At 36.4% G+C, this 26,853-nt stretch overlaps 1 protein-coding gene across 3 annotated transcripts in view; it reads left to right on the top strand.

The window, feature by feature from the left end:
* Positions 1-26,853, top strand: part of slc30a6 (solute carrier family 30 member 6) — a 580,472-nt gene that overhangs the window by 89,983 nt on the left and 463,636 nt on the right. For all 3 annotated transcript variants that reach the window (XR_007947027.1, XR_007947026.1, XM_051959637.1), the window contains exons 11-14: positions 23,587-23,706; positions 25,358-25,460; positions 25,549-25,596; positions 26,548-26,616. Coding sequence is in view for 1 of the 3 variants with exons in the window: in XM_051959637.1 (XP_051815597.1) it covers positions 23,587-23,706; positions 25,358-25,460; positions 25,549-25,596; positions 26,548-26,616 (340 nt within the window). In the remaining 2 variants the exon portion in view is untranslated. The remainder of the gene's footprint in view (positions 1-23,586; positions 23,707-25,357; positions 25,461-25,548; positions 25,597-26,547; positions 26,617-26,853) is intronic.

The following is a 26,853-nucleotide window of genomic DNA, read 5'->3' as shown; positions in this document are numbered from 1 at the left end:
CAGAACCTTGCTATTATCATGCACGCAGTAATCTGACTTTTTACATCCAGAGCTAGATGTATAAGTATTCATTCAGGGATAAAAATAGCACTTGCAATTTGTTGTCTTTAATTGCAGAATAAATGTTTATTATATTTTAGCAAGGGCGTAGCAATAGCTCTTAATCATCAGACAGTTAATCAAACATCACTATTCTTTCAATTGTTTAACACGACTCATTAGTGGAACTATGCTTTCATAAAAGAGAAGCAATAATCACCCAGATTACATAATTTGGAGGGAGAGCAGTCACGGTGTGGCCACACCCGGCTGCTCACCTGAGACCCGCCGGGGCCCAGGGGGAAGTGGACGGGGGTCCGGACCAGATTTAGATCTGCATATATCCATTTTTGTTGTTTGGTCCAGTATTCCTCACATGGAAAATAGAGTTCAGTAATGTTCTATCAGTCAGTGTTATATCCAGATCACAGTTCAGTAATCCTCCAACACTGCAGAAAACGCAGTACTTTGGTCCATAATTCCATCAGAACAGTTATTCCTTTGCAGATCATGTTGAATCCCCGTCCGAGTTACGTGGTAAAATTCCCTTAGCTCAGGGCATTTCTACCCTGGTTTGCATCAAGCGACTACCACCCAACGACTCCCAACTTGCGTCTCGATCAGATGTAATTTATAGTTTACTGTATCTTTACCCCCTCCCAACTCGCACACTTGCCCCATACACTGACCGCATGATCACCTCCACTTTTAAGGAACTGAAACTGTCTGTTTTGGACTGTCCAGACAGCCCATCTTGCCCCCCCTGATCTCTCCTGTCTGCAACTCAGCACAGGCTCCTGATCAGGAAATGGAAAAGCGGATGTCAGCCTCTAACTGTCGTTGGCATCCCATTGTGCAATCTTTTGGACAATGTGTACAGACTTATTAAAAAAAACAATCTATTCTGAGTTTAATCTTTACGGTGAACACTGGACCCTAGTTCACTTAACTCATGACTTCTCACCTCATAACAGTAGTCAAAACTCTTTCTAAAACACCTCAGTTTCATAGTAATCAAAACTCTTAAAAGCATTCCCATTTCATAAAGCATAAGTTCCTCTTTTTAGTCAAATCTATCAAAAACATCAGTTTTCACAGTGAGCTGCTGTTCTGACTTCTACACTGTTTCAACATTAAAGAATGTAAGAAATAGACACTTGGTTAGATCAAACACATTCATTAGGTTATGGCATAATCTGATCCTAAATCACAGTTATAATATCACAATGTTCCCTTATTTAGCTGTTGTTCTGTCAGAGTCTCCCCTTTGTGGCTGATTCTGGGATCTCATACCTCCATGCTTCACAACAATGCTGAGGCTGTAAAATTCCACAGTTTCATTCTGTTCAAATCTGCAAAAAATTCTATTATTTTGCATCTTTATCCCCATTATTGTCCCTGTTTGTACAGTTTTTAAACATAAAAATATTCCACCATGTTTGCTGTCAGATTTTCAGGTTTTTTTCTGGGATTTTTTTTTAATTTACTGTGAAAGTCTTCATAGTAAAAAGTCTGTTCAGCTAACAAATTTTGTCATTTTAAAATCATTATTATGATTGAAATTATCTATGCATGTACATTTCATTCAGTTAATTATTGTACAATTAATATTTTTATCGAAATAGTTGTTGAAGTCATCTGGCGAAAATTCTTGTTTATGTTTTCATATCGTAGTATATGTGTCGTAGAAAAATGGGGATATCTCTGTGTTTTTTCCAGTATTATACAGCTGCAGTCCACATGTGTTTACACAGGTACATATGGCTTCCTCTGAGGTCAAAGGTCATCTTAGGTCAGTGGGCGGGGCTTAAAGATGGCTGTAGGGAAACGATTGGTTCATTGATTGAGCTTCTCAGAAACAGCTGGAAGATCATTTTTCTTGTTGTTTTCTAAAGAATACAGTCACACACACAATTAAACACATTATTTGTATCAGTGTCACTCAACTTTTAGTTCTTAGGGTTCTTATTGATTAACTTTAATATTTGATTTTTCTATCTCAAAACAAAAAGGATTCTTCTCATCCAGTATCTCAGATCTGCTCAAAACATTTTTTTATCATTAGCTCTGAATATTTAAAATGCTATTAGTGATATTTTAGATTAATATATTCAAATCTTTTTTGTTTCAAGGTGACCCACTTTCAGCATTTTTTTTTTTGCGTTTTTGTCGACAAAATTTGAGAAAATATTAAAGATGAAAAGTTTAAATTTTTTATGTTTTTCCCCACTATGTTAGTGATTCAGAATCTGCAATATTGGATAAATAGATCAAATAGTCTTTGATATGGCTGAGATGAAATGTTGACAAAAAACGTGAAAAGTCCCAACTTTGTGAGCCACAATAACAAAAACAATGAAAATACAGCAGTTAAATAGTGATATTTTTTTCTAAAAAACATGTAGCTGCAAACATGTGGAGCACTTTTTAATATGAAATACTTTGTGAAAAGAAAAATTTAAAACTTTTATAACTGATTGAGCAGATTTGATGAGTTGAACCACGAAAACAAAAATATTGCCAGATAGCCTGATCCAAGTACAGTCATGTAGTTTCAAAGCGATTCTCCAAATATATATCACAATTTCTTGATACATCTAAAAAAAAAAATAGCTAAACAATCTATATAAATATCTATGCTTTAATTTGTGCTTGACAGATATCAAGCAAATTAAAAATCGTAGATCAAAAGTGTTCTAAAAATTAACTGGTTTGGGATTTGGTTAGTTCCAGTGTCTCTTGTTGGGTTTCTGTCCTCTGTCCTGCTGCAGTGCAGATGTGAGTCTTTGTTTCTGGGAGCTAAATGTTCCTCTGCCGACAGTTTCTGGTTACCTGATATTTGTGGCTGGAAGACGATACTTTGCACCAGAATATTAAATTCTGTCAATGCAAAGTGTTTCTCCAAAGAGCTGCCGACGTTTTTCCTGCAGGATTCTTTCCCTGTCGGGGTGAAACAACCTTGGAAACACTTTAAGAACTCACAAAAACTCAGAGTAATAAATACAGTTTGAATATAAATGTCTCTGCATTCGTGATTGTTACACTAAGAAACTGCAGTACAGAAATACAATATGTTACTGTATGTTTCAGTCTTGGATTTCTTAATCATAATTCTTCCAATGGAAAGTTGCTGAAGTTTGTCCGAAAAGTCACTATAAATTTATCAATAAGTGCTCTTTTGAGTCGTAAAAAATCAGAAAGAGAGCAATTATTGGACAATAGTGATAAATCCTGGCAATTCATGAATGGCAAGAAGAAAAGTTTGATAGTTTAATTTACGTACATCAGATGCAAACTGCCGTTATTCTAAGCCATTTGGTTTCTGTAAAGCGTCCGGAGACAATCTGAATTGTAATTGGCGCAATATAAATATATTTGAATTGAACTGAATTAAGCCATGGGCTGCACAGTGGCACATTCTGCACAGTGGCACATTCTGCACAGTGGCACATTCTGCACAGTGGCACTTTCTGCACAGTAGCACTTTCGCCTTGCAGCAAGAAGATCCCCGGTTCAAATCCCGGCCTGAGCCTGGGATCTTTCTGCATAGAGTTTGCATGTTCTCCCTGTGCATGCGTGGGTTTTCTCCGGGTACTCTGGCTTCCTCCCACAGTCCAAAAATATGCTGAGGTTAATTGATTACTCTAAATTGCCCGTAGGTGTGAATGTGAGTGATTGTCTGTATATGTAGCCCTGTGACAGACTAATTGTCCAGGGTGTCCCCTGCCTTCGCCCGAGTCAGCTGGGATAGGCTCCAGCACCCCCCGTGACCCTAGTGAGGATAAAGCGGTGTATAGAGAATCGATAGATGGATGGATTAAGCCACATAATAAAAGCGCAAATTTCATTGCCAAGTAATACATAAAATATCCATAGCATGTGTAGCTATCATTCATCCAGGGCTGATAACACTTGTAGACGCTTGGAATGTTTTTCGTATTGATTGCAGGATTTCTACATTATTGAAATAAAAATAATGAAATGAAATTCAACTTTTTCAGCTTTTTAACCGTTTTAAGTGCTTTTTTTCTACAAGTAAATTCCAGAAAAAATGATTGATTTACATGAAAAAAACTATATATATTAAAAAAAACAGGGGAAAACAGAATATAAACAGTCAGTATTTTTCTAAATAGTACATTTGAGTGTAAGATATATGCTGTATTTAAATCAGAAAAAAATTCATTTTACACATATTTGCAATAATTTGAAACAAGTGTCTATTAAAGGTTAAAAAATAGTACAATCATTTATTTAACTGCTATTCATTGTTGACATGTCATACCACACAGAAGACACGTCTGAATTCAACCTTTAGTTTACAAATAGTAAAATATTTTTAGTAGCCCCATTTTTTTCTTGAAGTGATAATACTTGTGCACACTTGGAAAATTCTTTTACATATTAATTGTATTTTTTTTTAACTTTCACAAAAGAAATAAAAGAACTTCTACTGTTTTGACAGTTTTAGCTTCTTTTTTTCAGTATGCTTTTATTGTACAGATTTGCTTCGTTTTGTTAAATTACAAATAAGTAAAATAACGGGAAAAAAATATGAATTTACATGTTGGCCATGATAAAAAAAAATAAGAACTGTAATTGATACTTTAATACTTTTTTAATAAAAATGAATCATTTTACAAAATTTGACAGTAAAATGAGACTATTTTTGCTCTATTTTATTATTTTAATCAGCAAGAAACATCAGTTCACACGGACTTGTCCTAATTTAAACATAGACTTGTGTATTTTAAAGACTGAGATAAAGTAAATCAATTATCTAACCCCTTTTGTCTGGATATGTGGTAGTGCACAGAAGACATTTCTTAGTTCTCTCTGCTTCTAACCATAGTTGAGTTGTTCCAGGACTTTAGATTTCAGAGAAAAATGAGCCCACAGTGAGAAAAAACCATACTGGAGTTCAGTGGGTTAAATACGTCTGTACAGGAACATGTGTGTCCTAGAAGTCTTATTCTTTCTTACATCAGATTACACAATATAGACATGAACTAAACGGTGCTTTCACAATTACATCACGAGATTATGAACGGCGGACACGTCGTTAGATCATGTCTGTCACGTCCAGGACTCCTATACATCTTCCTGTGCGTTACCATAGTGACATATTGAGTGACTGTGCAGCAGCCGGCTGCTCGGTGTTGTGATGAATATTACATCCCACTGCTCGATCCCACATCTGAACTATATAATGTACACACACACACACACACACGCACACGCACACACACTCGGCGTCAGCAGCTCCGTCGGTGCGAGTTACTCGGGGCGACAGCCTGGAGAGTTGTGCAGCAGAACTGAGCCGTGATTGGCTGAGAGGGCAGAAGTGAACAGGACGTCCCAGCCTAGTTTCCACTCTGACTGTGTGTGTGTATGTGTTGCTGCTCCAATGTGTGTGTGTGTGTGTGTGTGTGTGTGTGTATATGTGTTGCTGCTCAAATGTGTGTGTGAGTGAGTGAGTGTGTTGCTGCTGCCTGTGTTGTAATGGCTCGTCCCCACTTAACCCCAGCAGGGTCTGGGGCCAACTAGGTTACATAAAGCCTGCTGCTCTGTCAGCCTCACCAGCCACAAACCGGAGCTCAGTGAGTCTGTGGAAGCTGCCATCAGGGAGAACTCGGGCACAAATTCAGAAAAAGTGACAGAGGAAGAAAGATTTAACAGATTTAGATTGCTTGAATCAAATCCTGCTTCTTCTAGTTGAATGTAATAATTCAATTCAATTTAAATAACTTTATTTGTTCCCAAGGAGCAATTTAAAAGTACAGGAGTACAAGATAAGTATAGGATAAGTCCAAGAAGAATCTAAAATATCCTCACAGAACTGTTGTTTTGTGCGGTTTGTCACTGAAGATATTACTTTAGATACTTTTAAAGATTTTAAAACAAAAAGACTATTATCAGTTGACCCACTTTTGAAATTTGACAATGTTTGAACAACAATGTCTCAGGAATTATTAAAGATAAAAAAAAAAAGTTGGAACTTTTCACAGTTTTTTATCTTGACACTGATTCAGACTCTGCAGTATTTAACAAGTGAATCTCAACTAGTAGGACACTTGACAGAAAGATTTGTCAGATTTGGATTGTTCAAATCAAATCCCGTAGTACCACAAGAATCTAAAATATCCTCATGTAACTGTTCTGTGCTTTTTGTTGTTTATTCCTAAAGATATTAGTTCAGATGACCACATTTCCATCAATTTTTTATTTGCCAAAAACTGCCATCCACACGACATTATAATAAAACTAAAACTGTTATTGCATAACATATAGATATCTACATCAGTATTTGTGAAACTTTAGCTTGATATTTCAAATATTTTCCAAGCTAATTTAACTTTTTAATTGCCAGTTGTCCCACTTTTTAAATTTGAGGCAGTTTGAGCAGCAATATCTCAGGAACTATTAAAGATAAAAATCTGAACTTTTCACTTTTTTTCTCTTGACATTGATTCAGAATCTGCCAAATTGGACAAATAGATGTTTGATAATGTGACTTGAAAGACAGATTTAGCAGATTTGGATTGTTTGAATCAAATCCCATTTCTTCTAGTTGAATTTAGTACAAGAAGAATCTAAAACGTCCTCATGTAACCATTCTGTGTTTTTTGCTGTTTCTTCCTGAAGATATTACTTTAGATGATGACATTTCTATCAGTTTTTTAGGACAAAAACTAACTGCCATCCGCAGAATGTTATACGGCAAAGCTTTCCTTGCTCTGTGCTCTGGATTAACCAGTCTGGGATTATTTACCAGTTAAAATTGCTTCATCGGACCAGTCCAGCTTATATCTATCATCTTAAATCACAGTAGAATCTCTGCTTGATCATCTCTGATGGCATACAATTTTGTTACTGACTAAAATATTTGTGAAACTTCAGCTTGATATTTCAAATATTTTCTGAGATTATTTTAGTTTGCCAGTTGACCCACTTTTTAAATTTAGGGTTGTGTTTGGATGACAGTATCTCAGATTTGCCTAATAATTTTAGAACATATAATCTAGGTATTTATATAGATGTTTGTGGAATTTTAGCTTGATATATCATGTATTTTTTGAGATCATTTATTTTTTAATTGTCAGTCGTCCCACGTTTGACATTTGAGGCTGTTTGAACACCAGTATCTCAGAAACTATTAAAGATAAAAACTTGAACTTGTCACTGTATTTCTTCATTTTGGCATTGATTCAGAATCTGCAATAGTAAACAAGTAGATCTAATAAGCTCTATTATGGTCGAATTTAAACAAGAAATATCCCATCTTTGGGAACAAATGAACAAAAACATTGACAATGCAGAAGTTAACTAGATATATTTCTGAACCACGTGTAGCTGCATGTCACAATAGTGCAGAACTAAACACACAGAATACTTAATAATTTGAAATACTTGATCACAAAAATGGAAAAGTTATTTTCATAGAACTTTCATGACAAGTTGTATAACAAAAACAAAAACATTGTTTGTTCGCCTGATTAGAGTTCTGGAGTTTCAAAATGGTTCCAAATACACCTAAAATGTTTTTTTGTTTGTTTGTTTGATTTTTAAATTTTTTTTTGCCTTTTTTTCATTTTTGGATTCCACTTTATAGACATAAATGTTGGTTTTGAGGAGATTTAATATGTAACTGAGTCGTTTAAATGATCAGTGCATTAATTCATCACTATGAGACCAGCAGAAAATAACAAAACACATAGATCTGTTGGAATTATGGGGGGTTTCCACTCTATTATTATGTTAATGTAATCCTAAATAATTAAGAACTAATAGTTAAGAACCGAGTTATTAAAGTGTTTTTAATTGTTATGTCACATTGAAATGATTGCCCATGATAAACAGTCTGAAGTGGTTCAAATCAAATCCTTTTCACCAAGTCTTTATTGAGGATAAATAAAAAATTATCACTAATTGTTGATTTTGTGACGTGAAGCATTTTATCATGATCAATTTTTCAGCTGTGATACCAAACACAGGTTAACAGTTGTAATAATTAGCTTATGTGTGTATGTTGATTTATGTTTTTAATTGTTATGACACATGAAAGTTATTACTTCTGCTTTTTCATGAACAGGTTAAAGAGGTTCAATTAAAGTAAAACCTTTTTTCACCAGGTGTTTATTGAAAATTGCTCACAAAAAATGAATGATAATTATGAATATTGACTCAGTGGAACACTTAATAGAGGTTTGACTGTAAATTCACCCCTACATGGAAATACAACTTCCAAGATTTGTTTATTATCAATTCTTGTGTATTTGCATGCATAAAAAATAAAATGCTGTTCTCCCGCTACAGTACAAATAAAACCAATATATATTCATAAGGAGCTATAAAAATGTACATAAATGAACATACACTGCCTGGCCAAAAAATAAGTCACCGCCTGGATTTAACTAAGTAAATAGGTAAGAGCCTTCCATTTGATAATTACTGCTGTGATGAATATGTTTCAACTGCAACAACTTGTTTCACCCTAGCTGATGCAGTGAGGAGCTTCTGTTTAACAACCATGTTGGAAGACATATCCTGTGGTCGTAGAAAGAATGTTAATCTGTCTCAAAAGGGTTGAATTATTGGTCTGTATCAAGCAAAGAAAGCAACTAAGGAGATTTCTGAAACTACTAAAATCAGGTTAAGAACCATCCAACGCATTATTAAAACCTGAAGGACAGTAGTAAACCATTATCTTTGATCAGTAAATGTGGTCGGTCATGTGATCTGATGGGTCCAGATTTGCCATGTTTCAAAGTGGTGGGGTCATCAGAGTAAGAAGAGATGCAGATGAAATGATGCACTCATCATGGCTAGTGCCTCCCAGCCTGTGGGGGTTAGGGTTCTGATCTGGGGTTGATCAGGTTCAGCAGCGTGATGTTCCCAAAGAATGAGGTCAGCTGACTACCTGAATATACTCAATGACCAGGTTTTTATATCAATGGAGTTTTTCTTCCCTGATGGCATGGACATGTTCCAAGATGATGATGCCAGGATTCATGGTGTTCACATTATAAATGAGTGGATCAAGAAGCCTGAGACATCATTTTGTCACATGGATCGACCTCCACAGAGTCCAGACCTCAGCCCCATTGAGAAACTTTGGGATGTAATGGAGAAGACTTTGCATATCAGTCCGACTCTGCCATCATCAGTATAAGATCCTGGTGAAAAAAAGAATACAACTCTGGACAGACAGAAGCTTATTGAAACAAATTATTAGAGTGTGCGACTTTTTTATTTGGCCGGGCAGTATAATTCCAAATCAATGATTATGTTGTTTGTGTAGTTTGTAAAGCCACCTTAAAGAAGGATGTGTTTAGCTGTCACATGACCCAAATGATTCCTAAAGACCTCAGTGCGTCTCTTTAAGATGTCAACTCTGCAACCATCCATCCATCCATCCATTCTCTATACACCGCTTTATCCTCACTAGGGTCGCGGGGGGTGCTGAAGCCTATCCCAGCTGACTCGGGCGAAGGCAGGGGACACCCTGGACAGGTCGCCAGTCTGTCACAGGGCTACATATACAGACAAACAATCACACTCACATTCACACCTACGGGCATTTTAGAGTAATCAAGTAATCAACTAAGTGTTAAAATCATGATGTTGTCATCTAGTATCTAGTGTTTGTTTGTATGTTGCTGTAATCTGCTGTGTGTGGGACGGGATGTGCACACACATGCACACACAGGGTCACACGTCAAATTATATCAATGCATCAGCAGGGATTATGGGATCGCTGGGATTGTCGGCTTCAGCCTCGTCTTTCAGCGTCTCCTCCTTGTCTTTCAGTCATCTCTTTCTCACTTGAGATTTCTCTGTTTTGCATTTCTCGCATCATTTTTATCCTCTTCTGGTTTATGTTTGTTCATCATTGATCATTTTCTGCACATTTTTAAGGCTCTCTGTTCAAAGAAGTACGTAGTTTCGTTGTGTTTTTATGTCGAACACTCAACCTCAAATAGTTTCCTGTGACATTGTTACTCTCTGTGCACTCATTTTCCACTAAAATATAAAGTCCTGAACATCTATGGAAACAGAACAACAAGAAACAGAAGTAGAGAAAACTCAAAAATGTCTTCGGTGCAGAATGACACACTTATGACATAAATCATAAAAAGTGACAATGTAAAAGGGGAATTTCTTAGATTTTTTTTTCTTATGGTTTCTTTTCTTTTTATTTTACAAGAATTAAAAAAAACTAGAAGCAACATGAACAGCATTTTCGAACGCTAGAAAAAATAAATAGTGGCTCTACATACTATAGATGTATTCATACTTACGTTTCTTATTTGTTTTCATGCTAGTCTCCTATCTGCTCTGTTTAAACACTGCTTGCAGTTCAACCGACAAGTCGCTCAGTTGCAACTGAGTCACTGTTGACGTCACATTTTCTAACTTTTACAGGATTTGCTTCATGCCAAATGGTTCATTTTTGCAGAATTCTTTAATAAAACATGTAAAATAAAGTGATTTTGATGAAATTACATTATTTGTAAGCTTAGATTTGAGTTTTCCAACAGAATGGCATGCTCAAGTGAATCTTTCCTGATTTTCCAGTTTTCTGACTCTGAACATAAATTTTTGTCACATGACTTTACTTTTGAACCACAGAGCACAGAATATTTAATTTTTTTATAGACCGTGGTTAGTGCATATGGTTCATTTATGACAAATTTTTACATGAAAATACAGTGGTATTAAAATACCACAATTGTGAGTTCAAATCGGGTTAATTCTGATTAATTGTCATGATGAAACCAAAAGCCAAACATGATCAATTCAGTTCTTTTTTATTGTGTCTGAATCTGATAATGTCATCATTTTGGCAATGTCAAATCTGCCAGCAAGTTTAAGACCAAGAAAGTTAAGAAAATAATTCCTGTCTTCAACAAAATGTTTTTCTATTTGCACGTCTTCTAAACTAAGATTATGTCGACAAATCTGTAAAACCTGAAGCCTCATGCGGTGAAGATTCGTAGGAGGAGGATGTCGCTGCAGCAGAACTAAACATGAAGCCTCATTTTCTGCATGAATCAAAGGATCCTGCAGGGATAGAAAGAAAAAAGCATGATAAATGTGTGGAGGAGAACCCAGCGGCTGCACTGCTGTGAATCACTGCTCAGTTTTGGACTCTGTGGCTTTGATATGAACACACAGCGTCCTGCAGTGAATCACAACATGTGCTCACGTATCCCACAAACATCAGTGCAGCTCCGTCATCTGGTCCCAGCAGTGTTTCCATTATTCACCGTCTGCAGGATCAGACCGAGGTGACACCGACTGTCCACTTCAGACTCTTAACGCCGACCTTCACCATGTTTTCAGAGGAAACGCATGAATGGAGCTGCTGATGGTTCTTCTAGCACGACACAATTCATCCTCCTGATTCTTCTTCTCCTTCTTCTTCTCCATCTTTTCTTGCCATTACCTTCTGTTCTTCTTTTTTTCTCCATCTTTTTCATTACTTTCTTCTCCTTCCTCTTCTCCACTATTTTGTCAATACCTTCTTCTTCTCCATCTTTTTTTTGTCATTGCCTTCTTCTTCTGCATCTTTTTACTCCGAACACGGTGTAGTTATGTGATGATCGGCATACGTTTGTCTGTGACTCTGTCTGTCCATTTGCAACATTACTCAAAAACAGACAAACAAATGTCAGTGGAATTTTCAGGGAAGGTCAGAAATGACACAAAGGATCACCTCATTAGATTTTAGCAGTGATGCAGCTTATAGTCTGGATCCATTGCGAGATATAGCGGCGTCACTGTAACCATGACAAGTGAACACTGTGTCAGTTACCTGCGTCAATTCACTCGACCCGCTACATATTTCGGTCACGCAATTTGGTGTCTGTACATAACATAGGCATGCACAGCACATACCTGTGCTCACACAAGGTAATTATTTATTTAGTTATTTTGTTTGTGGGTCGAGCTATATTAAATGGCCAGATTCCATATTTAGTGATTTCTGAATTCACAAATAGAGGAATGAACAATCTTGGTGGAGTACTGCACTCTGAGTGCTTTTCTTGTTTGTCATTACCTTCTTCTTAATCTTTTTTGTCATTACCTTCTGCTTCTTGTCTTTTTTGTCATTACCTCCTCCATCTTTTTGTCATTACCTCCTCCATCTTTTTTGTCATTACCTTCTCCATCTTTTTTGTCATTATTTCCTTCTGCTTCTCCCATCTTTTTGTCATTACCTTCTTCTTTATCTTTGTCATTACCTCCTCCTTCTCCTCCTCCTCCTTCTTCGGCATCTTCTTCTTTTTGAACATCTTGCCAGTGGCCAACATGTGACTGACAATTTTGACATTAATGACGTGTTGACATCCGTGTCACTCTTTGTTTCTAAACATTATTTAATGACAAACACCTCACGGCGCTGACTCCCCCTCTGTGCTCCGCTCCATGTTTGTGACAGCGCTTTGATGTATTGGAAATTCAATCTGACACTCAGCGCCGGGCCAATCTGCCCGGAGACGCATTCATTGACCCGTTAATGCGTTCCAGGAATGCTGGGCCGGGTGTGTTACCCAGATGGCGTACGGGGGTCGACTCTGTTTGGGTTTTAGGGAATTAGATGACTGTTTGAGACCAGCTAGTTTTCCCTACAGCTACAAAAATGTCAAAGCTTCGTCATCTACACTCTGTGGCCTCTTTATTAGCTTCACCTGTACAGTTTAACAGCAACACTGTGCCTTTAATTCAACTGAAAATGTAAAAATGTTTTTGAAAATGTATTAAATTGCGTTAAATTTACCTACATAGAGAGGCCAGTGAGTGGAATTAAGTCAACATGGGACAAATACACTGTAAAAAAAAACAGTGTAAAAATAAAATCTGCCAGATAATAATGAAGAAAAAAGGAATAGATTACTACTTTAACATTCAAAAACTGCAGATATTTTGTAAAATAACATATTTTTAAATGATTTAAATACATTAAAACTGTAGTTTTATGGTAACACATTGTAAAACCAAAAGAAAAAGAAGAAAAACAGCTATTTGTAGAATTACAGATATTTTTTATGTACAGTTTTGGCCTTTGTTGCACTAACTAACGAATTTGATTATTTCATTATTAGTTTTTATCTGTAGAATAACAGTTTATTTATTTTTAATTTATTTTTGTTTGTTTGTTTTTACAATTTTTCAATACTTTGCACATATTTTTCCTTAAGATTTTTTTGCCAAATTTTGTAAAAGAAAAAATACATATTTTAATTCATGTGCAGTTTTGGCCCATTGTGGATTTTTTTTCAAATATTTAATAAATTGAAACATTTATTTCTGTGATATTTATAAGTTATTAGTTTTAATTAACATAAAAATCTGTAAAAATCAAACTTTATTTTCCAAGTTTCATAATTAATATACATCTATAGGGTTTTTTTTAATAATGACAAATATCTGTAAAATATTTTTTTGCTGACAGCATAAATTTACAGTCAATTGTTATAAAATAAAACATTAAAAAAACACAAACAGATAATTTACATTATTATTGACAGTTTTGGCCTCTTGTTCTTTAACATGCACATGTAATTAATTCATTTTTGCAAATAGAACGAAGCAGTACGATTAATTTTCCCTTTAAGGTTGGATAATTTTTCAAAACACTGCGGGTCTATTTAGAGAAAGATGTTTTTACTGTGTTGAGCTCTTTGAAGCCTGTTTTCTTGGTTGAATCTGGTCATAACTCTGATGACAGGATTAAGAACCTGTGAGACAAAATGGCTAAAAATGGAGGCTGCTCTTTAATCAGCATTCAGACATCATTTCTGCTCCATCAAATGGAATTTTATCTTTTTTAATATGAGATATTCTCTTTAGATTACAGAATATTTCAGTTTTGTAGAACAAGAACAGTGTACGTGGTCGCTGTGGTTAAATATAGCTGCCGAGCCTTTTTTTAAAAACACTCCCAGGCTCTGTTTAGTCTCAGTTTATGGACGGGGGAGTTATTGATGTGTGTCCTCAGTGACCTCGTTCAATTAAACTAACAGCAGTCAAGTCCTCCTGATTAAATCTGCTTCTCAGCCCGGACATCAGAGCACGCAGCTGTTGTCGAAGCCAGCGACACGTGACAAAGCGTCAGGATCCAACTTATCGTCTTCAGTTTACTTTAAAATGTGTCAGATGTGTCGTCCGTTCACACCAAAGGTTTACTTAGCCTCACAAGTTCTCTGGAGACAAACTCAAGACTTTTATTTCCTAAACAATCCAAGCACAGAAAAGTTCCGATGAGAACTAGCAGCATGTAGAAGCCCAAATATAGTTACAGGTTTATGCAGACCAGACGATGATGGTCAGATTTTTCTTCTTCTACATTTATCAGGTGAAACATCTGGCATTCTGATCTTGTTCTGAGGGTTTGAGTTGTTGCATTATTTGCAGCTGTAAATTTAATACAATAGAAACAACATGTATATAACATTTTTAAATCAGTTTAAAAAATAGAAAAACAGAACAAAAACATTTGGGGGGGTAGGAGTTTTATTAGTTTTACACTTCTTCCTACTCCTTTTCGGACATTGCTGATTTGTTTCTTTTTTTTCTTTCTCTGTTTTTTCTTCTTTTTTGTTTTAATCAATGTTCGAAATAAACTTTTCATTCATTCATTCATTCATTTTCTGGCTCATTTGATAAAAATTTTCAACAAAGCGATTGATCAGCAGATTTTTTTAAGCTTCATTTGATTAATATAACTTATTAAAAAAGAATCTTCATCAATAGTTTTCATTATAAATTCAGAAAATAGTCCAATTTAGTTGAATTTATGTGGCTTTTTTTGTCCAAGCAACAGCCTAAAACTAAATAAATAAAAGTTTATCATAAAAGACAAAGGAAGCTCGCAAATATTTACATTTAAGACGTTTAAACCAGTTAGTTTCTACTTAAAAGGGATTTTTAAAAGTATTTTATCAGTCAGTTAATCTTGTTTATTGAAATGATTTCAGGTCTTGTTTGTTTGTCCAGTTAAAACAAGGGGTCGGTCACATTTACTCTTAACTTTTTCCTCTTTTGGTCATTTATCTGTGGCTCATACTTTTAAAACTGTTTTCAATTCACTCCAGCCTCTAATCCTCAACAAGTAATGAAAACATGTATCAGTGTAAATATAGAATAGATTATCAGTAACCCAAAATGCAATCTGTGCTCTGTTCAGGTTTTAAAAGCTGAAAAGAGCAGTCGATGTAAATGTTGATGATTTGTCAGGAGAAATGACCAAATATAGTACAGTCTGAAGACACTGTATCATTATGATGGACATTTTTGAGCATTTTCTGATATTTTATTGGTTATAACAAAAACAAAGGTAAAATCAAGCAGAGATCGCTCAGTATTATGTCCTAAATCTGCAGTTGAAGCTCAAACTATATACAGATTTCAAAGTATTTTCCTCTGAAAGAAGATCAGCATTAAGTGAGACTTTACTTCACTGTCCGGACTTTGTCGAAGCAGGATGTGCAGGAGCTTAGACTAACATAACACGAAGCAAAACAGGAATGATCCCATCAAGTCCAGTTCAAGTCCCCTAAAGTCCATTATGATGGTGTGATCGGGTTAAAGGCCTAATCCTAAAGACAAACATAAACACAGGAGGATTGAGCTCCGAGCAAAGCTGCAGCTCAGAGGGGACGACGAACAGCACTCGGAGACGGCAGAAAATGTTATTTTATTAGTTTCAATCACAGGAAAAAAAATATTCTTAGAACATCTGCTTTTAACTCTGTCAAATCTAAAACAGCCTCCATATTATTGTCTCATTGAAAGCTAAAGCAGACATCGTGCATTTTTGTTGAATGTAATCAATAATGATGTGCAGCTCAAATTAAATCGCATTCAATAAAATTTTTGTTATATCAGGGAGGATGGAGTTCTACCATGAACACAAAGTAAAAGGAAAAAGCTGCAGCTGTCTGGTAGAAATCGAGTCCAGTTTGTTTGTCCTCAGGCAGCATTCAGATTTATGTCACAGCAATTTCAGTACAAGGGTCATCCCAAAATTGGAGGACATTTGGGCTTCAAAATTTTTGAATAATAAACCTTCTCTGTTACAGTTTTCTGCTACATTTTTATCAATAATTGGTAATAAACTGTCAAAGGTTTGATTGGCTCAGCTTCCACATCAGTGGTAGCATTTTTATTCCATGTTTTATTTGTTGTTTGCTAACCCTACTCTAATCACAGTAACAGGGTTGCTAATCCATGCTAATGTTAGCTTGTTCTCAGCAGTGGAAGCTAGATATTTAGCTAGCTGTCACTGCTGACCAAGAGGACAAACTTACTGATGGAAAACAGTACAAAGAATTTATCGTATCCTGATAATATGCAGAACAGAGTTGCATGAGGTAGAATGAAACATTCAATAAAGGCTGACAACATTATGAAAATATGAAACATAGAAGAGAGGGTATAGCTTTGCTCTACCCATTCTTTTGGAAAACTGATGATGAAAACGACAAAATCAAGACACAAAATTTGCTTCTGTCCCATATAGTAAAAGCAATACTACAGTTTAACAGGTCAAAGATGAGCACAGTTCATAATACACTGACAGTCATTAAAAACTTTGAGACCATATTTTTCAGCATATTTTTTATTTTGAAGCCCGAAACTGGATTTTCTTCATATAAATCGTTTGTTTAGCATATTGGCATACAGAAACTAAAATCTAAAGTTTCAAGAATGATTTCAAAATAAAGAATTTCACAAAAGAAAAACGGCACTTGCCAAACACAAAGTCACAACAGTCAATACCGAGTATGGCCTCCATTTGCTTCGATGCAGGCAGCAATCCGTCGGCGCATGCTTTGGATCAGACTTCTGATTGTGGGTTGGGAACAGTCCATACGCCTGGCTACATCACTGTAGCTCAAACCGGCCTCCACCATACCCAGTGCCCGGAGACGTTGTTCATGTGATAGACGCGGCATGATGCTGTTCACTGGACTAACAATGGTGGCCTTTTTTGGGCCTTTATATAGGCCTTCAAAACCCATTCTCAAATTGTGCAGATACTCACTGAGTATTGCTTAGTGTGTATTTGGTTCACTTTTGCAAAGTGACCAACCCATGTGCAATGAATCATGACAAAATGACAACTCATCATTATCTCAACTACCAGGGCACTAGATCATCAGTAAATCCACAATCAATAATTACAACCCCTCTACAAGTAGAATTCTGCGTACATTTCTACCTCAAAGTTTCTATTGACTGTCAGTATATATTTGTGTAGGTATATAGAGCCTGTATTGAATACCCATTAACTGCCTCTTTGTGAGAAAATGTGTTGAAATGGGAAATTGAGTGAAGAACAGTTTTAATATATCTATCTATGACTCACTGTGGTTCATTTTTCACTGCAGTCTAAAGTCCTGCACCTCAGTGGAAACACAACAACCATGAAGAAGGAGAAAGAATTGTATCTTGTGCTGGATGACACAGTATGAATGGCATAAATCATAAAAAAGACAAATGAAAATAGATTTGTTTTTTTAATCTTACAAAATTCGATAAAGACCAGACATCAACATGTCAAGTGTCCACAGGTGCGACCAACACCACTGTTACTAATTATATTTCTTTTTTTTCCCCGTGCATGCTTCCTCTCTGCTCTGTGTAAATGTCTCTGAATTTTTTTGTCACATTAATTTTTTGTAAAAAGGCATGTGAAACCAGGTGATTTGATCAAATATCACAATTTTAAGCTCAGATTTGGGGAAGTTTCACAACTTAATGGCGCATCACAGATGATTACATCAAGACCCGTTAAGAGGTTTTACAGTTTTTGCCCGATAAATGATCATTTTATCAATTAGATTAAAAAAAAAAGAAAAGACAGCATACCTTTCAAACCTGAAGGCCAGCTTCAGGTTTTAGAGGTCTTCATAATTTATTATTTTTGTCTGCACAATGTCTTAAAAGTATGAAAATGTTCTTTCAAAAATCTACAAATTTTTTCATTTAATTAAAAAAAGAACAAAGAAAGAAATATCAAAAAACAGAAAAACAAGACATCTGTGATGGTTATTCTATTAACAAACAGTTTCTGACAAATGTAGTTATCACAGTTTGGTTTGCTTTAGGTTATTTCTTCATTAAAGTAAAATGCGCAAGCAGATTTAAGTTTTCGACGGATAAAGACCTCGCTAAGTTAACAGGTTTTATGACAGCTGCCTCGTGGAAAACATACTGAACTGATGACACACAATTCAGTTGCAGTTGCTGATTCTTCAGACATTTAATCAGGCTTCATGATCTTTATTCAAGGTCACCTAACAAACAAAATACTACATGAAATGCATTTTTGAAAATTAGGGTAATTATGTACATAACTACATAATTATCTGCAAGAACCTCACAGTGATACTTTGTTGAACTTGACAAATTTATTTAATATGCACAACAATGTTAATATATTCTTGATAGATTCAAGTTATTTTTTTTTATTTTGCATGCGCTGAAATTGCTATGCAGCAGATGCATGATACGTTGACAGATGTAGCAGCCATTGTATATACCATTGAGGGATATGAATTAATCAGAGGTCAGTAGCACACACTCAAGACTTTATCGTGGTGCCCCTTTAATAGATGAACACCCACAGTGTTTTCTGCTTTCCAACATGATACTACTTACCTCTTTTGGCTGCTACAGTAATAAACAGTGAGAGGTACAACTATGGAGTAAGATTACTGTCAAAAGTATTCATCCACAATTCTAACCATTCGTATTCGTAATGTTAAACGTTTGTATGTTAATAAAAAATGTGTACACAAAATTCTGCTGTCATATGCATGAGTTTGATAAATTAAGGGTTAGGATTGTTTTTACGAGTATGAACCTAAAAGTTGTGAGTGCAACTCTAATTTCTACGACTACGAAGTCTTCCCTGTGAGGACGAATTCAAGTTTATGGGTACGAGTAGAAAAATACTGGAATGACGTCACATAGGTCACAGGGGAAGGTAATCGAACACAGATTGCTCCAAACGCGCATGCGCCATTTATAAAGAGTAGACGCCGGGTGGACCTACCGGGGCAGGTGACGCCTCACAGGTCAAGTAAATAACACATCCAACTTCTTGTAATTTATTTATTTCATGAAACTGTACTGTTTTAATTGATATACAGTTTATGGACGAAAGACGGTACTGCTTAGCTTGCACGCTAACGAGCCGGGCCGGTGACACATTAGCCTTCTAATGCAAGGAGGCTAATGAGGAGGCTAAGGAGGCTTAATAACAAAACAAACATAATTTGAGATTATGAATCGTGGCAATTGGCGTATGAATCAGCCCATTGTACAGCCTAAATTGCTGTAAATTAAGTCCAGTTTTAGTTCTTTGCAAACTCAGACACGTGCATTAGTTTAGTTTACAATGAATCTGGCGGAGTTCGGTAAAGTTGGAAAGATATTCACAGATTCGGACTTCCGGCATCAATAACTCATGAGATATATGTTGTCAAAACATGAACGATGCCTCTTTCAAATCGTTGTAAGGTAGACAATGTGCTACAAGGCCAATTTTATCAAAAGTCGCTGTATTTCAAGCTACAGAAATAACATTGGCGTCTATGAGCAGCCGGCGGTGCAACGAGTGAACAGGGACCGTCTGCAAATAGCAAAACCGCTGCAACAGCGAAAAGAGACGCTGCACATTTATTCAGTAACTTTACTCTTGTACCCTGTAGAGCCACTAAAATCACTGGAGCCATGAATCGACTGCGGCTGGTCAAACTACAACTCTTTGTTTGGTGCTACACACGTGGACAAAATTGTTGGTACCCCTCAGTTAAAGAAGGAAAAACCCACAATTCTCACTGAAATCACTTGAAACTCACAAAAGTAACAATAAATAAAAATTTATTGAAAATTAAATAATCAAAATCAGTCATCACTTTTGAATTGTTGATTAACATAATTATTTAAAAAAACAAACTAATGAAATAGGGCTGGACAAAAATGATGGTACCCATAACTTAATATTTTGTTGCACAACCTTTTGAGGCAATCACTGCAATTAAACGATTTCTGTATTTGTCAATGAGCGTTCTGCAGCTGTCAACAGGTATTTTGGCCCACTCCTCATGAGCAAACAGCTCCAGTTGTCTCAGGTTTGATGGGTGTCTTCTCCAAATGGCATGTTTCAGCTCCTTCCACATATGTTCAATGGGATTCAGATCTGGGCTCATAGAAGGCCACTTTAGAATAGTCCAACGCTTTTCTCTCAGCCATTCTTGGGTGTTTTTGGCTGTGTGTTTTGGATCGTTGTCCTGTTGGAAGACCCATGACCTGCGACTGAGACCAAGCTTTCTGACACTAGGCAGCACATTTCTCTCCAGAATGCCTTGATAGTCTTCAGATTTCATCGTACCTTGCACACTTTCAAGACACCCTGTGCCAGATGCAGCAAAGCAGCCCCAAAACATTACTGAGCCTCCTCCATGTTTCACCGTAGGGACAGTGTTCTTTTCTTCGTATGCTTGGTTTTTGAGTCTATGAACATAGAGTTGATGTGCCTTACCAAAAAGCTCCAGTTTGGTCTCATCTGTCCAAAGGACATTCTCCCAGAAGCTTTGTGGCTTGTCAACATGCATTTTTGCAAATTCCAGTCTGGCTTTTTTATGAGTTTTTTTCAGCAGTGGTGTCCTCCTTGGTCGTCTCCCATGAAGTCCACTTTGGCTCAAACAACGACGAATGGTGCCATCTGACACTGATGTACCTTGGCCTTGGAGTTCACCTTTAATTTCTTTGGAGGTTGCTCTGGGCTCTTTGGATACAATTCCAACGATCCGTCTCTTCAATTTGTCATCAATTTTCCTCTTGCGGCCACGTCCAGGGAGGTTGGCTACTGTCCCGTGGGTCTTGAACTTCTGAATAATATGAGCCACTGTTGTCACAGGAACTTCAAGCTGTTTAGAGATGGTCTTATAGCCTTTACCTTTAAGATGTTTGTCTATAATTTTTTTTCGGATGTCCTGGGACAATTCTCTCCTTCGCTTTCTGTTGTCCATGTTCAGTGTGGTACACACCTTTTCACCAAACAGCAGGGTGACTACTTGTCTCCCTTTAAATAGGCAGACTGACTGATTATGAGTTTGGAAACACCTGTGATGTCAATTAAATGACACACCTGAGTTAATCGTGTCACTCTGGTCAAATAGTTTTCAATCTTTTATAGAGGTACCATCATTTTTGTCCAGGCCTCTTTCATTAGTTTGTTTTTTTAAATAATTATGTTAATCAACAATTCAAAAGTAATGGCTGTTTTTGATTATTTAATTTTCAATAAATTTTTATTTATTGTTACTTTTGTGAGTTTCAAGTGATTTCAGTGAGAATTGTGGGTTTTTCCTTCTTTAACTGAGGGGTACCAACAATTTTGTCCACGTGTGTAAATGAAAAATTGAATTTTAAGGATTTTTTATGTTTTGTATGATTATTTTATGAGTATTAAAATGGCACTTTTCTTCATGTATGTGGTATATTTTATATAACACACAGGAAAAATGGCATAAGGGCATAGTGTACTTGTTTGTCCAAACACATAATTCTGTATAGTAATGGAATTTACAATCCTTACCAAAGAAGAGTATCAGATAACGCCAATATACCAAACAAACTGTTTAGACTGTCACCTCAAGTACTGATGATTGAGAAGAAAGACGATAAGACACTTTATTGCAAAGTTTCAGTGTCAATTGATTCATTTATACCATAATGTTAAACTGAGAGTAATATTTTTCTAGTTAAGGACTGTACAGACAATACTTGGAGGTAATAAACCTGACGGTCTGACCAGCACAGGTCACAGCAAGTACACTATGCCCTTATGCCATTTTTCCTGTGTGTTATATAAAATATACCACATACATGAAGAAAAGTGCCATTTTAATACTCATAAAATAATCATACAAAACATAAAAATTCCTTAAAATTCAGATTTTTAATTTAGCGCCAAAGCAAGAGTTGTAGTTTGACCAGCAAGAGCCCATTCATGGGTCCAGTGATTTTGGTGGCTCTACAGTGAAGTTATTGAATATATGTGTAGTGTCTCTTTTCGCTGTTGCAGCGGTTTTGCTATTTGCAGACGGTCCCTGTTCACTCGTTGCACCGCCGGCTGCTCATAGACGCCAATGTTATTTCTGTAGCTTGAAATACAGCGACTTTTGATAAAATTGGCCTTGTAGCACATTGTCTACCTTACAACGATTTGAAAGAGGCATCGTTCATGTTTTGACAACATATATCTCATGAGTTATTGATGCCGGAAGTCCGAATCTGTGAATATCTTTCCAACTTTACCGAACTCCGCCAGATTCATTGTAAACTAAACTAATGCACGTGTCTGAGTTTGCAAAGAACTAAAACTGGACTTAATTTACAGCAATTTAGGCTGTACAATGGGCTGATTCATACGCCAATTGCCACGATTCATAATCTCAAATTATGTTTGTTTTGTTATTAAGCCTCCTTAGCCTCCTCATTAGCCTCCTTGCATTAGAAGGCTAATGTGTCACCGGCCCGGCTCGTTAGCGTGCAAGCTAAGCAGTACCGTCTTTCGTCCATAAACTGTATATCAATTAAAACAGTACAGTTTCATGAAATAAATAAATTACAAGAAGTTGGATGTGTTATTTACTTGACCTGTGAGGCGTCACCTGCCCCGGTAGGTCCACCGGGTCCACCCGGCGTCTACTCTTTATAAATGGCGCATGCGCGTTTGGAGCAATCTGTGTTCGATTACCTTCCCCTGTGACCTATGTGACGTCATTCCAGTATTTTTCTACTCGTACCCATAAACTTGAATTCGTCCTCACAGGGAAGACTTCGTAGTCGTAGAAATTAGAGTTGCACTCACAACTTTTAGGTTCATACTCGTAAAAACAATCCTAACCCTTAATTTATCAAACTCATGCATATGACAGCAGAATTTTGTGTACACATTTTTTATTAACATACAAATGTTTAACATTACGAATACGAATGGTTAGAATCGTGGATGAATACTTTTGACAGTAATCTTATTCCATATACAACCAGGTACTACACATGATCTAAAATACTTGAACTGTGTGTTATCTAGGTAAATGTTATATTAAATGATTCAGATCATATTGGGGTAAATAAACAACTTGATCACGGCACGTTAATAAAGGTTATTTTTTGAAGGATTACAGTATATTCTGTTCATTATGCCTAGACTGTCTCATTTTCCTTTATTTTTCATTGAATAATCACAAATAAATCTGTGTTTTTTCTGATGTTTTGCACATTTTATTGTTGGTTTTTATTAATTTGTTTATTATAAATGTCTTTTAGGTTAATCTTTGTTACAGTGAGTGAAGGAAACTGAAGAAAGCTCAAAGTGAATTGTGTTTCATTTAATTACATTTTTCTGTCCTGAAGCTGCAGAGCATTTGGAGTTAGTTTAGTGTGAAAATCTGGAGGTGATCATGTGCACTAATCCCTTGTCTGTTTGTTTTGGTTTATTCGTTTGTGTGTGCACAGTTTGTGTGGCATCATTCCAGGTCTCAACAGTGTGTTGCTGCCTCGCATGAACCCGTTTGTCCTGATCAACGTGGCGGGAGCTCTGTCGCTCTGCATCACCTACATGCTCATAGAAATCAAGTAAGGATTAATCTCCCTGTGTTGGCTCCAAATCCCTAAATTCACCATCATCAGTCACTATTTACCAGCAAACGGATAGTTTTTAGCATTTGATTGCTGCTGCAAATTCAGCTCTCCTGAGCTGTGCTGAACTTACTATACATCCTGAGACCACAAAGAGACGATAAACGATAACCTCCTCCTTTGTTTTTGAACAAAAATGCCCAAAATCACATACCTAATTAAAAGTGCCAGCAGCTTATGAATCACTGACTGTATTTACTGAAGGAGATTATGCCAGAAAGAAGATGTTTCTTGGGATTTTTAGCCCCCTAAAATAACAGAGCCTGTTTAAGTATAAATAATATAGTCATCGTATTTGTGAGACTTTCACTGTCAAAAAGCTGTAAGACCTGACTCAGAAATATCAAATATGTCCATGGTTGTTGATGTCAATTATAGCGGTTATATTCAACATTTTAACTTTTTGTAAGCTCAGGCACTTTCAATGTCTTCTAAAGTGGTCTATTATGGGATGGCTACGCCATTTTCCAGTACCAGGACTGTCGTAGCTGACGTTAGCTCTGGTGCTAACAACAACGTGTTTTGTATTGAGGAGATACCGTTGGCTTGAAGTGCTGCGGTGATAAGAAAACTCTTTCTTGCCCAATTTGCACACAACCACGCTTTTATCCAAGCTGCCATTGGGAATTTTTTAAAAGGAAAACTTTCCTCCCAACAAGCTCAATGCAGTCTCGTCTTCCTTCGCTTTACACCAAACTTTTTTGTGCACTGATATTACTCAGGTCATCCTGTGCATCTCCTTTACGGCTGGAGAACAGACTAGGTCCATTTCCGACATCTATCGGGCTGGAGTGTTCATCAGTGTTACAGATGTACCAGAAATTAGGGAACTGAGAAAGGTGCAATTAAATGCATTTTTTTTCTCTAATTGATTCATTGAAATTAATGCATTAAAGTCCCAGTCTTAATATTTACACTGCCATTCAAAAGTTTGGAGTCACCCAGACTATTTCGTGTTTTTCTTGAAAACTCACATTTTTATTCACATGTTAACATAACTGCACAATGGTTTTCTAATCATCAATGAGCCTTTCAGCACCATTAGCTAACACAATGTAGCATTAGAACACAGGAGTGATGGTTGCTGGAAATGTTCCTCTGTACCCCTATGGAGATATTCCATTAGAAATCAATCATTTCCAGCTAGAATTAACCACATTAGCAATGTCTAGACTGTATTTCTGATTAATTTAATGTTATCTTCTTTGAAAAAAAAAAGTTTTTCTTTCAAAAATTAGGACTTTTCTAAGTGACCTCAAACTTTTGAACAGTACTGTATGTACAGACGTGATGAAAAGCTTCCAGAACAGCTGATCGATAAATAGATCTATTGGTGTAATTACTGTCCGAAATTTACCAAAGAGCGATTCAAAGTTGGTGCACAGCTTTAAAATTAGTCAGATTGTTTTTAAGTCGAGTTTAGTTTAATGCCCACATTAAAATGATTACAAAATCTGCTTAAAAATGCAGCAGGACCGCAGCTCATTTCAACGCTCAGTCAAAAGTAAACGTGGCGAAGCAGCCGTCAGTTATTATGCACCACATATCTGGAACCATCTGGTTTTAAATGAGCTTTTTGTGTGTTCAGTAACTACAACGCAGTGGACACGGCATCGGCGGTCGCTATCGCTCTCATGACCTTCGGGACCATGTATCCCATGAGCGTTTACAGCGGCAAAGTCCTGCTGCAGGTAAAGACCAGCATGTTTTTGATCATATTTCACATTAAGACACCTACAGTAGTATGATTTTTCTTGTTTTACTTCCTGTCATCCATAGACCACGCCCTCCCACATCATCGGCCAGCTGGACAAACTGCTCAGAGAGGTGAGACTCACAACAGAGTTTATCACAGCTTCTGTGACATCTGCACTAATATTTAACGAAACCTCTGTCATAAATTTTGTAAAATGTTTAATGCATTACATTTTAAATATTGCATGATGTGAAGTTGTCAAAAGGTTGTTTATGTAATCGGAGACAGAATTTTCCTGCTGATATAAATTTATTAAGCGGAAAAAAGCCACAGTTCCTTGTTTTCACTCCTCAAGAGAGTGTTGTATTTCCAAATAGAAAGTGAATTGGTCCCGAAGACTTCTTCTCGTGCAGTAATCTTCACGCAGTAACCTAAAAAACAAATTGAATCCAGTCTGATGGAGTTAAAAGATTCTTAAAACAAAAAAAGCCAAGTTTTATCCTTTTATCTGTGGAACACGTGCAAAGACTAAGAAGGTGTTATAAACATGATGTGCAATCAAGAAGTTCAGAAAGTTGCAGGAGCACTGTGAGCAGAGTATCGCTGCACAAAGAGACTACTTCAGCGGGGCATGTTGTTTTTTAGAGGCACAGACATGGAACTTTATGATCAAATGTCTCAATAAAAAGAAATCTGTTCCTGTTATAGAGAGATTTTGGTTTGTGGTGTTAAAGTGTGCATGAATTTACTGCAGAACCACTGAATTTGTGGCTGGAATTAAAATGTAGAGAACGTAAATTACTTCCTTTGTGAGACTTCAAATAATTCACACAAGTCACAGTTAAACTACTTTAAAGGTAGAAACTAAAACGGTTAGAAGTGAGCTGAGCCATGAAGAAAGCCAAATACAGTACTGAACAAACAGTTTTAGATGCAGGGTTTTTTGTTTTGTTTTGTTTTAGTTCTTTGAATAAAGTTGAGTTTTGATATATTTTATACCAGCTTTTAAAATCATACAGACAAACATTTGAGGTTTATGACAGACTGTCACCGGCTAATCGTTCTTTTTTGTGTCCGATCAGGTGTCGACTTTGGACGGAGTGCTGGAGGTTCGCAATGAGCACTTCTGGACTGTTGGTTTCGGATCTCTGGTATGTTCAGAAACAGTTTGTGTAGCTGTTAACCACCAGGTAAATGCAGTTTTAGATGATAATTGCATGGCAGATAGAAAATCCAGAGCGTAGGATCATTTCAGAGGATGTGTTGAATTTCCCATTTCAACACATTTTCTCACTAAGAGGCAGTTAAAAGATATTCAATACAGGCTCTATAAAGCTACACAAATATACTTTGAACTGTGCTTATCTTTGACCTGCTAAACTCTATTA

This window comes from Acanthochromis polyacanthus, chromosome 15, assembly GCF_021347895.1.
Source record: "Acanthochromis polyacanthus isolate Apoly-LR-REF ecotype Palm Island chromosome 15, KAUST_Apoly_ChrSc, whole genome shotgun sequence".
In the NCBI taxonomy this organism is placed as follows: Eukaryota; Metazoa; Chordata; class Actinopteri; family Pomacentridae; genus Acanthochromis; species Acanthochromis polyacanthus.
Note: the sequence above shows the minus strand (reverse complement) of the source record. Positions and strands in the feature narration are given on the sequence as shown.